At 48.1% G+C, this 17,157-nt stretch overlaps 3 protein-coding genes across 3 annotated transcripts; 2 read left to right on the top strand and 1 right to left on the bottom strand.

Moving 5' to 3' along the window:
• Positions 1-4,694: 4,694 nt before the first annotated feature.
• UCRPA7_4295 (putative nicotinamide mononucleotide permease protein) lies at positions 4,695-6,496 on the bottom strand (the record flags this gene model as incomplete). Its single annotated transcript, XM_007916810.1, has 5 exons — positions 4,695-5,215; positions 5,276-5,597; positions 5,668-5,853; positions 5,913-6,162; positions 6,231-6,496. 5 exons carry the CDS (start codon positions 6,494-6,496, stop codon positions 4,695-4,697), a joined length of 1,545 nt encoding a protein of 514 aa, XP_007915001.1.
• Positions 6,497-7,325: 829 nt separating this feature from the next.
• On the top strand, positions 7,326-7,982 carry UCRPA7_4296 (putative 4-hydroxythreonine-4-phosphate dehydrogenase protein; the record flags this gene model as incomplete). The annotated part of the gene is made up of 1 exon (XM_007916822.1): positions 7,326-7,982. The coding sequence occupies one exon, from the start codon at positions 7,326-7,328 to the stop codon at positions 7,980-7,982; it is 657 nt and encodes a 218-aa protein (XP_007915013.1).
• Positions 7,983-11,742: 3,760 nt separating this feature from the next.
• On the top strand, positions 11,743-12,108 carry UCRPA7_4297 (putative thioredoxin-like protein; the record flags this gene model as incomplete). The annotated part of the gene is made up of 2 exons (XM_007916812.1): positions 11,743-11,753; positions 11,802-12,108. The coding sequence occupies 2 exons, from the start codon at positions 11,743-11,745 to the stop codon at positions 12,106-12,108; spliced, it is 318 nt and encodes a 105-aa protein (XP_007915003.1).
• Between the last annotated feature and the right edge of the window lie 5,049 nt (positions 12,109-17,157).

A 17,157-nucleotide genomic window follows, 5' to 3' on the forward strand; every position in this document is an offset into this window, starting at 1 on the left:
CATGACAAGGCTAAGTGGGCAGCCATTTTGGCTGTCATAGCTCTGGGTGTACAGTCCCAGGTCCCCGGAGATACTATCAGTTCAATCTCCGCTCAAGATTCAGAATTGCTAGACTACTGCATGCGCAACGCACAGTCTGTTATCCCAGAGCTAATAGCACGGGATGAAGACCTTTTAGGAATTCAAGTTGTTCTTTCACTAGCGATATTGTTCCGGAATAGTAGCGACCTCCGACCGGCGAGTACCCTCTTGGGAATGGTGGTCAAACTAGCACATCGAATGCAGTTGCATTCAAGTGACCTGGCATTATACCTTGGGGCAGAAGATAGTAGGCAAGGATTACGAGTTTGCTGGATCATTTATATGCTTGACAAGGTATGAGCAAACTAGATCATATCAACATCACGAGAGCTAAACTAGGAGAGTAGGATATCGCTATTCGGACAAAGACGCCTCCAATATTATCCGAAGCTGACATTGACACGCCTCTTCCTCCAACGCTATCGCCGGATGGTATTGGTATCATTCGCACAAGGGATGGACTTGGCGAAGTCAATCTCTTCCGTCTACATGTTGATCTAGCGTCGATCGAGGGTAGAATATACGACCTACTTTACTCCAATCGTTCAACTAAGCTTCAAGACTCGGAGCGACGACAACATGTCGGAGTCCTGCAACTATCATTGGATCAATGGTACGAGCAGATTCCACCAGCTTTTCGAATGGAAAGAGTTTCTGCAGCAGTGAGTGAGGAAGACCTAAATCATATGACAAAACTGTACTACACCTATTTATTGTGTATTATCACAATGCATGGGGTATATAGTGTTCAAGCCGAGTGGATGCAAAAGGTTGGCTCGCTGAGTAGGGCCGCAATCCGAGACTTTGCGGTAGCAATCCAAGGTCCTAGAATTACCGCATGCTTACAGAGGCACACTCCACCCTTGGGCAATGGCTGGGCTCACTGTGTAGATGTCAGTCGAGAGTCTATGAAGCTATTTCAAGCCACGATGCCGACTCAAGCTCTTGTCTGGTAAGTTGGTATCGCCCAATGGGGTCCACTCAATGCTTAACATTTGACACAGGCAATGCAGCTGCGCCCAATGGTCCGCTCTCATTCTGCTTCTCGCCAACATCCTCATGCACCCAGGCCACCAGCTTGCTCGGGTCGATTTACAGACCGCAACCAAATCAATGCAGACATTCGACAAGCTACTGGATCTTGCACAGACGGTAGCTTACGAGGCAATCAATCGCGTTATCAAAGACTTGTATAAGAAAGCCGTTTCTCTTGTGGGCGTCGAGCATATCGAAGAGCTGGACGAACTGGATGCGTGGGGTTCGTCGGCAGGGCTTGAGGGAGGGATGAGCCTCTATGGGAATGAAGCAGATTTCACCGAGTTTGGCCACCGTGAACACCAGGCTGGCAGCGACCTTGAATTTGAAAGCTTACTAAACCCCTTTGTCATGGAGGAACTCATACCAAATTGACAGTTTTCGAGTGTTTTCGAGTGTATGTTTCGAAAAGGGGACTCGGAATCGGAGTAGCAACGGCGATTAGATCGGCTCTCAGTCTTGTCTTGCTCCCTTAATACTATCAATCTAGTAGCCGAGCCCAGAAATGTACTGTACAGACTTATATACATCAGATCTTGCTCTCGGCTTTGATTAGCAACGCCTCCCCGGTTGCTATTAGTGGCCCAAGCAGTCGCAGCGCATTTTCTATGAAGTCTATGACCTGGGCTCATTAGATAGAAGCCGACTTATTATCTGATTCCCAAGCCAGTGATCTTGGCAAATGTCTTCCTCTTGCTCGAGATCCGGTGGCCATAAACGCCAAGAATCCACTCCCCGCAAACTCGAGGTCGCTAGCGTCTTCCCCTCACCCTAAAGGATCAGTGGCTCGATGTTAGTGCAGTGCAGCAGTTGGTTCATAAAGGGCGGCCTGTCCCTCCACCGCATTTCCTCCGCTCCCTCCCCACGCGATCCCCCGGCGTTTTTGCCGACACACAAACCCCAACGAGTAATGCAGAAGATTGCAGCAACCGTATGGCATCTGCACAGTAATTGATGAACATGCACAGCAACAAGAGGGCAAGACACAGTTCCGACGGCAATGTCTCTAATCGCCTCCGAACAAGCACCAACACAAATGCCTCTAAGCCGCACATGACAAGAGCCTGTATGTAAAGAGTTGTCGCAGGGGGTTACTTTGCTCCTCTCTTCAGAATCAGTGAAGCTCATGATATTGTGTTTTATTGCAGGCGCTGAGTGCAAGAAGCTCAAGATCAAGTGTTTCGTGCAGCCAGGCCAGACAGCTTGCAACAAGTGCCTCAAGAGCGGCATTCATTGCGTTCCCCACAACTTTGCGCAAAAGTTCATTGACGAAGACGCAGTGTATGTTCCCGTGTCAGGAGTCATTGTACACCCTTGTCTGACCCAAGATGTAGATGGAAAGCCCAAGCCGCATCTACCATCGACCGCCTTAAAGATGCTGTTGAGCACCTCTTACATCACAGCAACTTACCTAATCTCGCAAGCTACGATGGATCGATGCGCATGCTACGCGCCTTGTCCGAGCATGAAACTGCCGCCGTGCAGACCCTATCGCCCGTGACCACGGATCATTCATCATCGGGAGGCCTGTCTCATGGCAACTTCACAGCCGAAGGCCCATCGGCCGGACTCCGCGGACATCAAGACGATTCCGATTTGGTGCCTCTACCGATGAACAACCTTTACAATCTTACAGACCCTACCAACTCTAGCCTTATTCGTGTAGATCCATCCGATGTCAATGGCCCAGACCTGATCAGCCAGGGCATTGTGACACTCTCCGAAGCAGAATTTCTTTTCGACCATTACCGAGATCACATCAATCCGCTGCTATGGGACGGAATGCTTTGCTCCCACAAATCCCTTCATGAGGCGAGGCAGTCGTCATCTCTCTTGGTCGCTGTCGTTCTCACGGTAGCGGCTTTGCACATTCCGGACCGAGAACAGTCTTTACACGCCACGTATGGCGCATTCGTCTCGCTCATGAGGGGCTCTTGTCTTCTACGCTGCCAGAATCTCGACATCATTCGAGCGCTCTGTATCGGCGCTTTCTATCTTACAAGCTTGAGCTGGGCGCTCTGTAGTCGAGCGGTGCGAGTAGCAACAGAGATGAATCTACACAAGTCGTCGCTACAATTTGCCCGAGGATCTCTTGAGTCATATGAAAGAGTTCGACTTTGGTACGTCCTATACGTTTGTGATCACCAGTTCGCTCTAGCATATGGACGTCCGCCTCTTATGCACGAGGATGCGGCTATTCGCAACGCTGAAAAGCTTCTGACAAGCGGTCTCTCCTCGCGAGGCGACCGAGGTCTTGTAGCCCAAGTAAAGCTATTTCGAATTCTTGCTAGCAGCTATTTCATGTATGGATGTGACCCGGATCTAGAATTGAACGGCGAAGACTTCGAGAAAGTCCAGTCATTTAACATCTCTGTTGATCAATGGCGCCTCGAGCATCAGTCAACAATGCAAGTTGAGTTCGCCAAAGAGAGCGTCCTTCCGCCAAAGGCAAACACTCTGTACTACCATCTTGCCCGTTTCCAATTAAACTCGGTCTCCCTTCGAGGAATTTCGGCGAGGGAAACATCTCAAGACCATCCAGGCATCGACATGAATTCGGACCGACAAGAAGCCGCTAACAACGCTATAATGGCTGCAGCTAGTACAGCAAAGCTCATTGTTGACGATGCTGCTCTTCAAAGGGCTATGATAGGCTTGCCTATATTTGCCCATGCCATGATAGCAGTCTGTGCGTCATTTCTACTCAAAATGGCTGTTGTTTTCGGCGAACCCGACTCACATCTTGATGGCACATTACATCTTCCTAGAGACTTGGCTGAGTATGGCCTGAACTTTCATACCAAAACAGCACTTACAAACGTGGAAAGCTTGGTCCGCGTTCTAGGTCAAGTTGCGGATAAAGCAAGTCGTGGTCATGTCGCAAGACAGGTCGTTACCGGCCTACGAGAATTGCTGCAGCGATTCTCATCTGGACGGGAACCAAACACATTCATCTATTCAGGCTCACGGACCAAGGACTCGTCGCATTCGTCTATACTTGGTGCTAAGAACACTCTTCCCGGGTGCAATGAGAGCGAAATCGTCGCCCGTCGGGATATGGTTGGATTGAATTATCCACAGTTCGATGTATCAGAAAGCCATGCCAATCACGGACTGGCAATCGAGGGTCATGAACAGAACCAGCAAGACCCCTTCGACCTCACAGGGGACTTGGACTGGCGCTTTGACGATGGCTTCTTATGGGGGATTGATGCTATCAACGTTGATTTTCAAGCACCATTTCCTTAGCTAGCCGAGAATTTGTACTTTTAACATTCGGAAGACCGGAATTGGGTCACTGGGTCTTTACTGGACATTCTTTAAGCTAGATGTTTCAACTTCTCGGTGGCTACCTTACACGATGTATACGCAATTACAAGGCTATCAGAGAGTATTGTGATTCGAGAGTTTGAAATATGCCAAAGTTAGGGCTTAGCTGATCCAAACAAGCCATATCATTTCCTATTAATCTTTACGCACACATAACCTTACTCTTTGAGTAGTAGAAGTCGTCTTGACGAAAACCTCTGGCTTTACAACCCAGCATATGTAATTCAACAGTTTCTCTCGCCTTTGACTTAGATATTCTCGTCCGGCTGTCGTCCTTCTCTGCGAGCTCGCAGCTCTGCAGCAATGACCTCGGCATGGTCCTTCCTCTCAATGGGATATTTCTTGAAGAAGTAAGCAAAAATGGCGGTGCAGATGCAAAGGACTCCAAGCCAAGTAGTGGTGGTTGCAAAACCAGGAATGTAGCGCGGCGCGTCCTTATCTGGCCATAGCCATGAAGAGTAGATGGACGAAGCATTGCCAATGGCGTTGATGAGGGCAATAGCAATGGCTCTCTTGGCCGCTGGCTGAGGGATGACATCGGATACCCATGTCTTGACCAAAGGAGAGCAGCCGTAGATTGTGCCGAAGGCAAAGATGGTAAGAACGTACTGTGCCATCTTGTCCTGTAGTGCGGTCACGGCAATGAAAAGGACGCATCCAACGGCGGAAAGACCGCATATGAACTGCCATTTCGCCTTGTACTTGTCTGCCAGCCAACAGCACGCAACAACATAAACTAGCGCAGCCATGTAGGCGGGAATGGTATGATCTTCATCAACTTATTAGCAGGGGCGTAAGTGTGCCAAACCGGTAATGGATGTCAACTTACATTGGCCAACAGGACCTGTCCATCCAAAGCTTTTCACCAGGGTCGGGATGAAGTACTGCATAGTCTGGGAGCCGGTGACAAGCACGAAAAGGAGGCACTGGGCCCACACTCTCCAGTCAACGCATGTCATCTTGAAGGCTGTCCAGTGAGGGATGTGTTCAACGCCCCGACCTTGCGTAAGACCAATGCCGTCCGCTGCCAGTCTGTTGCAGGCCAAGATGCTCTCCTCCTCGTTGAGAAAGCGTTTGCTGTTTGATGGGTAGTCAGGCATGAGGAAGAAGATGATCACAGATGCGACCACAGATGCGAGGCCCTCGAGAATCTAATGAACAACACGTCTCAGTATTTCGGGTTCATCAGCCACTCTTGATCTCGTGAAATGGGCTACTCACAAAAAGCCATCTCCATCCAGACAGGCCACCTGCTCCATCCATGTGATCGGTGATGACTCCTGCAAGAAGACCAGAGATAGCTCCTGCAATTGGAACAGATGTGTAGAGGAATGCGTATCGTGTTGCGAGCTCATATTTCCGATACCAGGAAGAGAGGAAAAAGGCACATCCTGGAGCAAATCCGGCCTTGACATAATGTTATCAATCAAAGTCTGAGTGGTAATTAAGGCATGTTATTAGCTTACCTCGGCAAACCCAAGGAGGAATCTCAGGCCAGCAACTTGGCTCCAATTCTGCGTCGCTCCCATAAGCGCAGCGAAAGTGCCCCAGACAAGACCCAGCCCGGGGAGGAAGACACTCGGCCGGACTCGAGTGAGAATCATGTTCGCTGGGACTTCGAATACAAGATAGGAGATGAAGAATGCCAAAACAATGATAGAGTATTGCGAAGATGTCAATCCAAAGTCGCTTTGTAGACCTCCTGTTTTAGCATTGCTGGGGATGAAAATTAGCATTGTTGCGATTTGGGGTCAACATCAAAGTTGCAATGGGCTTTTACACACCCAATATTGGCTCTGTCAAGATAGCCGAGAAGATAGAGCACCCAGGTACATGGAAGAATGCGCCAATCAAGTTTACGCTTGAGTCTCTTCTCTTCTGGCGTGCCATCGACCCATTGAGCGGCGATCTGCTGCGCCTGGGCAGCATCAGCAGCATCAGCACTCTTGTCATTGACATGGCTGTCGTTGGACTTGACAGACAATGCAGCAGTGGACGTATGCTCCACACGCTGGACTGCGTCGACGTGCTTTTCTCCAGGTTCAGACATATTGTGTGGTCGAATCAACACCAAAGATCAACTTGGGGCGGAAGGAAGATGTAGCAGAAGCTATTAGGAACGAGAGCGTTGTACGACCAGACTACTGGATCCCGCCTGGCATCCATCCTTATATCCTCAAGGATATCGATTATGGGATCGCGGTGCTTGTCCGCGAACTTGGAGAGAACATGGATTTGTGGAGCCGAACGAGATGCCCCATGGGGAGGCAGAGCGCAAGCGGAGGAGGGTTGAATAGTGTGGGCCACATCGGAGGGACCACCGTGCTTGGCATTTCTAAGATGTGCTCGAGTACTGTGCTGACCTAAATCACTAATCACGGTGGTGGCAACGAGACCAGGTAATTTACGGTCTCGGCAAAAGTGCCGTGTTCTTGTCCTAGTGCAAGGGTCCCTGTGCGCGGCGCTATTACCGTCAGAGGATAACAGCGATCGAAAGGGACCATCCAGAATAAATGCCCAGGAGCTAGGAAATTAGACTTACATAGAATAGCCGCATCAGGTCATATGAGCCACCGATGAACAGTGCTTGTCCGATCAGAGCGGCGAAAGTACCGACAGTCCTCGCCTCTTTCATGATCTAGATGTAAGGTAGGGGCCAACTCGTGCGCAATCCATTGATCCGTAATAGTTCTGGCGAGTTTGTTTGTGAGTATCTGATACACATCAGTCTACTTCATGTTGAATGGCCCAGAGGAAGCAAGATCACTGAATTATAAGAAGTCTTTGCAGCTAACTTCTGCAACGCTATCTTTGATATTCGTCCTCATTTGTTACCAGTCTACTTTTGATACCCATTGAATACCTCAGTGTCCATCAATATGCCTGCAGCAGTCGGAGCTTGTCAGCACGCAGCACCTCGGCGGCCACGTATTGCCGTGACTCTGGGTGATCCATCTGGTATTGGCCCGGAGCTGGCTGCCAAGCTACTGAGCAATCCTGCAAACCTCCAGAGAGCCGATATCGTCCTTCTGGCAGACAATACTGAGTTACAGTCTGCCATTCAGGATGCGGGCAATGTCCAAATTGCAGTGTCTAGCGGCCGAGCTGGTCCTCAGGGAATTCAAGTGTTGGATGACAGCAGTGTCTCTCAGTACCCTTCAACCAGGGGCGAAGTCTCGAAGGCCAGCGGCGCTCGCTGTATCCATCAGCTGAAGAGGGCTCTGAAGCTGGTTCAGGCCGGCGAGATTGACGGCATTGTCTTTGCACCACTCAACAAGAGCTCGCTTAAGCTTGCCGGCATGACCGAGGAGGACGAACTCCGCTGGTTTGCGAAACAACTGGATTTCAAAGGGACCACTAGTGAGATCAACATTGCAGGTCCGCTTTGGACCGGCAGAGTGACGAGTCATATCGGACTAGAGGAGGTTGCTGAGCGCATCACCAAGGAGTCGACACTTAAGGCTATCGAGTTATTGCAAAGACTGAGGTATGAATGCTATCTACTGATTACGTTAATCCACTATCAAGAGTCATGAAGCTTGCTAACATAGCATACCGATATCAGATGGGAGTCTGGCATCGATTCACCTCGTCTTGGAGTTTGCGCTTTGAATCCGCACAATGGTGAGAATGGATCATTTGGGCGTCAGGAGATCGACCACATACGACCTGCCGTTCAGGCAGCTCGAGAAAAGGGCATCGACGTTATTGGGCCTTTTCCATGTGATACCATCTTCCTTAAGAGAGAGCATTTTGACGGCATTGTGACTATGTATCATGACCAGGGGCAAATTGCAATGAAGCTGCTGTCTTTTGACGGCGGTGTTACGGTCCAGGGCGGCTTGCCAATCCCAATAGCCACACCAGCTCATGGGACAGCATTTGATATTGCAGGGAAGAATCTCGCTTCTGTAAGCAGCACACAAAATGCATTTGACGTCGCTGTTACCATGGCAGAAAGAAGAATCTTGAAGGAGTCTCATGAGAATGGCTGCCTCGCCACACAGGTGCCAGTCAAGACAGGTCCTCTTCCCAAGTCCACGATCGAGCTAAGCACTGCATGTTGTTGAACACTATATCATACGATAGATGGACGCTGTTATAAAGGGTGAATACACTAGTTTAGACTCATTGTTTTTATAGAAGAGATTATAGCAAAGAATTTGAGATGCCTTACCCTTTGCCTTGTCTGGCATTAGTTAAACCAGGTTGTCTATTCTATTGTGCCCATCGTGACATTGCCATATTACGAGGTCCCAATCTGCTAGACGTGTTCCCCCGAATGACCTCTCATTCTACATATTGGGTCGGATTTACTTCAAAAAATATAGATGACCAAGCCTCCAGCTATTTCTTCTGATGTGTCGACCCCGGAGTGTTATTTGTGGCTTAAAATAGCAATTACTACGGTATTGATGTTGATAAATCGGTAAAATTCTCCATTCCACATTTGATGGCCAACAGCAATAGTCCTTAGATAGGAGCGATTAGCCTTCTCAAGGGAAACAATTACTAGTCTGCATACGAAATCAATGTTCCTAACCTCATTCCCTAGACTCTAGACAACGTGATAGTAAGCGTCGTAGAAGGTTGAACTTCATTCAGTTCCAGAGTCGAAATCAGCTGCCGTCCGATGCACAGTGAAGTCTACCACATCACACCACAGACTGGTAGAGCTCATCAATATTAGTAGTACCTTCGAGCTTCAGGTCAAGTGCCTCTCCAAGTTCTAGTGCCAGGTCATTAGCGGCGTGGGCCATCTCTTTTGTTCCTCCCAGTCGAAAGAGAGCACAATAATGCGACTGTGCCCACCAATGGACGCCTTGGGCGGTCAGGGCTATCAGTACTAGCCTCTCAGTCTCGACCATACTGAGAATTCGATCTTCTGCCATAATATGACCAGATGAAAGTGTAACAGCATAATGAACTGCTCGCCTACTTGTGAGATAATCTTTCTTGTGGAGGCTGTCTTGGGGTATGTAAAACAATATAGCTTACACAGATCTGGGGATTTTGCTTGTATTGGGAGAATGAATTGATCGATAAACTCTGGTTTGATCATTGAGAGCCATTGCAACGCCTTGGATTTCCCCTGCTCGTCATTCATCCAGTCCCTTGCTGGGCCTCCATTGTCAATATCTTCCGGCTTGACGATACTGAACAGAGCCATTTCCGAGGCGAGCACTCTTGCTTGGCCCAGAGGAAACACGGCTTTCAATAGTGTTTCACGCACACGGCCCCATACCTTTTGTCGTGCTCTCTGATCTTGAGCAAACGAAAGTGCTTTCTCATATACCAAAGGAGTGAGCTCACCGCGGTTACAAGCAGCAAGGCCAATGATCTAGCAACACGGGTGAGCACAAGCCTACTACAAGGTTGCCCTAAGCGCCCACGTGAGGAAGAAGGATTGGCTGAGGATTTCGTACCAATTCGCAATACCAGAGATCATCGTCTTGTCGAGTCGCAGCGACTTTGTTTAGTAAATCATGAAACCTTTCTTGCTCCATGATGCAATGATAACTATGCAGTCAGTGAAAAATATCTAGAACTAATTTTTTTTGATAGGAATTCCGAAGCATCCGCGAATCTTGACAATAGCCGAATGCCTTAGACTTTGAATATAACTTTGTAAAATCCAATTTTGTCAAGAGCAAACTTTTGGCTCATATTGATTAAGTGATTGAAATAATCTAATACCATTGGGTAACTCGCTTCTTTTTCCTGCATAAGCATCAAGGATCCGACGTACGTGTTTTCCGGACTGAGCCTAAATCCTGCTAGATGGTTCTGACATCAGACGTCATACCTCTGAAATAGCTTACCCAAAGAAGGAACAACTTATATAATTCTGCCGACTCTTGATGAGCGTAATAGAGGGGGTGTGAGCCTGCTGACATCGAGAAATTGTTCCACTAAGGTCAAACTGATAAGACTAAGATCTAAGCGAGCATACATCTGTACTTGTAAGCCGAAAATGAAGCACCGAAGGATCGAAGTAAGTGTATTCAGCATGGGAAAGGTGCTTCTTACCTGACAAGTTTTCATTGCGCATTGTTCATTGGCCGTTACTCCCTTGAGCTGCGGCTGACTACCATGTCGGTTGCTCAGGGCTCGCCTTGCCTTGGGAACAAGAAGAAAATGACCCGAGACATAGATGTGCTAAAGTCGTTTTCCTTCAGCGAAAATTAACAGGCCCTTGTTTACATTTACACTTCGATCCAATAACTCATCAAAAGAGGGCTGATTACGGAAACGTAGAGGAGCTCGGGGATAGCGGCCAAACTGAATTAACTCTGAATAAAGAGGAGCGACACATATCCTTTCGAGAGTTGCCTGATATGTAATAAAAAACTCATAATTGAGAAGCGAGACTGACTCTGTTGTTCTATTCATCATGTTCTTACCAGCCTACATCCCGAAGTCATGACTATCATCAGCGCACTGTGATGAACTCAGACCGGATCGTCGCCTCCATAGTAGAACCTGGTCGGCACGACGAAGCGAGTTTGACCGTTACTTTTGGCTATAATGTACGTCATCTGTTTCGAGCGTCTTGTGTTAAAGATATGCCAGCGACGTAAATATGTTTGCGCTATATAATTTCAGCACCATATTTCTAGAGAGAAAACAGCAGCAATTGCACAAGTCACTAAAGAACGTCATGTCATTCATTCTCTACTGTCACCCATTCTCAATTAATTCTACTATGGTGAGATACACATTGGCTCTAAGTGGACCACCAATCAATGATGCTTCCACTATGTCAGTGACTGAACATATAGTGGATATCTTCAACGATGAGCAGCTAGAAGAATGGTTTTTGTGCAACGTGAATCCGAAGGGGCAGGTACGAGCCATAGTCTTTCTTCATCGAGTCTACGCGGAGCTTTCCGCTCAAGTCGGTGGTATTGAGACTCATTTGAAATCTCCAGGTCCCGGTTCTCACCTCATCGGTTCTCGAGGAACCTATTACCGAATGCGTAAATATCACACAGCTCATCTGTAGTAGATATCCTCAGCTCGTCCTTGAGGGGCATAAAGAGGAAATTTTGTACTATCTCGATGAACTGCATCGTATCAGCTACTTTTCGTTGACATTTTCTGGAAAGGAGCGAGGTGGGTGAACCCTTCCTCTGTGTTTTTAGGAACCTAACGTATCCATGATTCTTGCTGACAAACCTCTATTTAGTTCCCCGGGCTATGGCAGACAGGATTAAAAAGATGATCGCGGATACGCAGTATTCAGAGAAATACCGTGAAGCACTCAAACACAAGCTAGACCTGTAAGCTTTCATCATGTCATTCAAGTAGGCTTTGATCCTATTTACGATGTTCCTAGAAATTAACGGTACCAGTGTCGAGAGAGAGAAACTACCTCTGCTTGAGAACAATGTTCCCGAGAAAATGCAGAAGCAGTCGCAAGAGCTCTTAGAAATCCTAGCTGGCCTGTTGAAGGAGGAGCAAGGTCCTTGGCTCTGGGGCTTAACAGAACCTACAGCCCTTGACGCCCACCTGGTTGCATTCATCGCGCGACTCCAGGACCTTGGCCGAGGGCAAGTCGTACCTCCGGGCCTGAAGCTCTACGCAGAGTCCGCGAAGAATGGGCCTGAGTGGAAGAATGTCATGCAGGGTCGACGGACCTTCCCGCAAATTGTGGATTAGCAAAGATGTCGATTTTTGGGGTTCGCAACATGAGCTTCAGGTCTTTCAGTGTATTTTCTCTGCTATAGACGCTCACCTCACGAACTCCAGTCCAGTGAAGAAAATGTCAAATGCGTCGATTGCATCACCAATGCGTTTCTGGTCCCCTAAACAGCCCTGGATCTCACCTCATCATGCGTGTCTAGACATCGGCAGATGTGATGGGACGGCCACTCCTCGTTTGAATCGGAGCTGCCGTGTCGCCCTAAGTAGGTAAGGGAGTTATCCGTGTACATATTTTGGCTATAGCTTAAGATAACTAGACCATGCCCAGACACCAATGAAAATTTTGGTGAAATGGTATTGCCTCGCCTAGTAGATTCTTGGTGTCTCATTCCAAGGGCTGACTTAGGGCCACTAGCTCGTGATCTAGACTCTTCAATAGCCGAAAGCCTCGCGAACGCAGATTCAAAGTTATAATGCCTTCTGGCGGCGCCTGCCACGAAACGAGTTTCCGGTATATCGGTAAGGGCTAAATGTTTGCCTCATCACCAAATTGTGACATCTCCAAGTGATTGGTCAATTTTCACGTGCACGTAAGACTGCCGAAGAGCCAACATGCCTCCCACATTCCCTCAGCCGGAACTATTGACAGGCGGCGGCCAATTTAGTCTATCGAACTTCCAATTGGGGCTGGATTTTAGCATTTGTCGTCACCCCAGGAAGCGGGCAGGATGAACAAGCTTCGATGGGGCGTAGACAGGGTCCATTCCATCAACGATTCTCCAAAAGGCACAAGACTTCTGCGCTCCCTACTATGAGTAGCCTGAGGCGTGAGACCAACCTGCCTAGCTATTCCTGAAGTAGCTGTTGCCCTTACTACCAAGACGGCGTGGCTGGCTGGGATATTCGGAGTCAAGGTGCGCTGGACACAATCTCCAGAGCATTTCGGAGTATAAAGCTGGTGATTGACATCGATCGTTAGCCGTCAGATTTTTTTTTCCCCAGAGTAATTCATCAGACATTATCGTACATTCGATATGGCCCGTCTATCTCTTTCTGCTGTAGCCGCTATTTTGGCAATCACACCTCAAGCATATGCAACTGGTTGCAACGCCGACAATGTACTTCGAGCTCTGCGTCGCTACTCTACGGAGGCAGTGCCTTTCTGTGCCACTTTCATCCAGCAGACGTCCACCGTCACCGCCACTCCCTCAATTCAGCTCACAAGCTTGGTCTACGTCACCCAAACTGTTACTGCTAGTACCGAAACAGACTTGAGCTTGGCGACGGTGACCTCGACCTCCACTTTGACGAAATATCTGACAGAGACCGATTCCGTTTCGGTCACTCAAGTGCAGCACTATACTGCAACTATTCCAACTCTTACGATCACCACCACAATTTCCAACAGCTACGGACTCGGTGGAAATCCCGCGTCTCCATTCAATAAGAGGGGTGCCGCTTCTCAATCCCTCCCGACCTACGTTTCTCAGTATCCAGCATCGAGAGTCAGCAGTGCTTGCTCATGTCTCGAAGGAGTTGCCACCTCGACCGTGACTGCCACGGCCACAGGTTCGACTAGACTCCTCACCACCACCATTTCGATAAATACGGAACTTGACTTGACTGTTACTACCACGACAACCTTGGTTGTAACGGTCGGAGCCATTCAGACTGTCGAATCCAGCTCGGATGTAACACTTACTCGCACGCTATCGAGCAGCACGCTCACTACCCTCGCTCTAGCCACACAGACTGTCGTATGTGGTGCTTGTGTTTCTGGCAACCAGGTTGTACAGAATGCAGGTTTTGAAGAAGTTGACTCATCTGGCGCGCCGCTTGTCTGGACAACATACGCACAGCAATATACCTCCATTTCTGATATTGTTTCGAGTGGTGCTGTCAATGGCAATCATTTGATGATTGCCACCGAGACTGACACCTCACCTTCATATCCTCGCGTTATTCTTGCTCAATTCCTTGCAGTGTGTCCGACGGCTAGCTACACCTTGTCGTTCTATGTCGGCATATTCAATCCCAACGGCGGCTCGGTCACTTCTCAAGTTGAGGTCCAACTGGCTGGGAATGTTATTGTTGCTAAGACACCCCCTTGCTCCTCGGGATCTGGGGGTAACTGTACCCCTGCAGTAGGGTCTCCTGGTTACTATTGGAGAAAGATTACTGTGACAGGGATAGCTCCTGCAAGCTGCAATCCGGAGTTGGTTTTCAGGGTTTACTTCACAAAGACAACACAAACCGTGCAAAAGGTTCCTCGAGCTGTCATTGACTTGGTTAGATTTACACAGGAGTAAAGCCAATAGCCATCAACCAATTAGGCAACGAGGCAGACTCGTTTTTCCTCAGTCAGGCCGGCCGAAAACTGGAGGTCTTTGATATATAAAATTGAATAGCGATTAGATTCAGCTCTTTCGATGCCAAGTGATTTGCGTCAATCTTGAATAACTTCTCCGCACTAGGTTTGATCTCTCCATCATTTGCTATTGCAAATATTTGAGATTAGAAATAGATAGACTTCGTATAATGGCAGCATGTCGGGAACTTTTGGTGAGTCTGCCGATCATAGCCGCGCTGAAGACAACTTTGGGGTAATATCGCAAGGATGTCGGCATTGTCAACAGCAGAACTAAACGAATCTGGCAGGTGATGTCGGTGATCCAGCCCCAATTGATTAGATTCCGAAGGATTCAATGGCTAAGGCGCCAGGCACCACCACTAAAACAGATAACTAATTTATCAATGCATTTGATCAGGAGTTGGACTCCGTGGACTAGTTTAAGGCGTCTTGGAGTGAATCCTGACTGCGACGGTCATGAATTCGATAGCATTATAAACACTGCGATTATTTGTCACACGGGACCATGAGAGCAGCGGCTTTGTTAATCTTTGTTTCCCACTTCTACAAAGTGTTGAGTGGCAGTGATGTCGTTCGCTAAGCTTTTCGGCATTGGGCTTGCGCTCGCTGCCTCTGTGATCATGGCCGAGGATGTGCCCTTGCTACCGCAGAACAGCGCTGGCTCCGATTGCGTGCCAGCAGGACCAGACTTTCCCGCTCCTGCACGCCTTTCGACTAGCAAATACCTTGCAAGTGCGGCAATCGAGTTCGAAGCACTTCTAGCGAACGAAACTCTGGGGTTGAGGTCGAACAAGACTGCATATGGCGTTGCCATGTTTTCGGCTAAGGAAGACGAGACTCTATACGAATACTATTTCACACCACCCATGGATATAGGCGTTGAAGAGGTTGATAGGGACTCAATGTTTCGTATAGGAAGTATTTCAAAGGTCTTCACTGTGTGGACATTTTTGGCAGAAGCCGGTGATGTAAGCTTTAACGAGCCGGTCACCAAATACGTTCCCGAGCTCGCGTCGATTTCAAAGAGACAAGATAAAAGTATTGTGTATGATGACATTGACTCGGTCAGATGGCAAGACGTGACACTGGGTCAGCTGGCAAGTCATTCAGCTGGAATTACTCGGGACAGTAAGTTGGACCTTTCAACCATATGCAACTGCCAATGCGAACTAATCTGACCTGACAGCCACACTGTTCGATTTCAGCACCATGTTCACATCAGAACAGCTGCTTGAGTATGGCTTCCCAACTACTGACAAATGTCATACACCGGTCTGTGGAGCGAATATGACGCAACCGGCATGCACTCGTGAACGTAGGCATCCTCCAATTGAATCTCAACTAAATCTCATCTTGGAAGTGCTAAGTGTTGACTCTTCTCCTATACAGAGTTCTTTTATTATCTCTTCCAGCAGCATCCTGTCTTCCCTACAGCCCATTCTCCGGTGTATAGCAATATCGCTTTCCAAATACTAGAATACGCACTTGAGACAATCACTGGCAAAGATTTGAACACAGCAATGACCGAGATTTTCAACCGTCTCGGGATGACTCATAGTAGCTATAAAGATATACCAGCTACTGGTGGAGTTATCCCCGGTGACGACGCTGCTGCCATCTGGAATTGGGATCTTGGAGTAGATAATCCATCCGGTTCTATCTATATGTCTACTGGAGACATGGTGAAGGCTGGACAATCTATGCTCCAATCCACTATCTTAGAACCTGGGCTTACACGTCGTTGGTTCAAGCCAGTTATTCAAACAGGGTACGCTGGTGCCGCAGTGGGAGCACCTTGGGAAATCGAGTACCTTGAATCCCCGAACAATCGTATGGTACAGTACTTTACCAAACAGGGGGATGTTAATACATATCATACTGCTATGGTTCTCTCGCCTGAACACCAAGTTGGTTGGATTGTACTCGTTGCTGGCACTCTGGATTCCCCAGCTTCGACAATCCGCACGCAGTTGATGGATGCCTTTAGAAGTGTATTCATGCCTGCAGTGGAGGACCAGGCAAAAGCTGAAGCTAGCGAGAATTTCGGCGGCACGTACATTGATATTCAAACGAACAGTTCCGCAATTATCACTGTCGGCGAAGATGGCCATCCTGGCCTCGGGGTCCAAGTGCTCGTAAGCCATGGCATTCCGTTCATTGGCCCTGGAGTTGCACCAGATCACCCGGCACCGGCATTGCTAGGCATTGGTAACCACACTCGATTATATCCGACAACTCTGAAAACAGTCCGGAAAACTGCAGATGGATCAGGTACTTACGAATCTCGCTTGGGTTTCAGAGCTGTGTTCCAGCCTATGACACAAACAGGTACACTTGAAGATCCATGTTTGTTCATGTGGGCGACGATAGCAGGATACAGAGAAGGCCAACAGGGCATCGACGACTGGGTATTTGAGACGGGTGAGAATGGGCTTGCCGATGTCCTGCATCTGCGCATGCTGAAACTGAAGCTAAAAAGGGAAAGTTGATGCAAGATACAGTACAATGCAATATAGATAAAGGTAATTAAGACTAGCCCAAATCATAACTTAAGGAGAGTATTATAAAAGTAACAACTAATCAGACTAAAGTCAGACTTTCATCTTCGGGTCCCCTAGGTTACATCGTCTCTCAAATAAGTAAACCTGTTAAACGTTACTGCACTATTCTTAGCCTTTATAAATATAATCTAG

The sequence above is a fragment of the Phaeoacremonium minimum genome, assembly GCF_000392275.1.
Source record: "Phaeoacremonium minimum UCRPA7 unplaced genomic scaffold PA7_03_scaffold_331, whole genome shotgun sequence".
NCBI classification, from domain to species: domain Eukaryota; kingdom Fungi; phylum Ascomycota; class Sordariomycetes; order Togniniales; family Togniniaceae; genus Phaeoacremonium; species Phaeoacremonium minimum.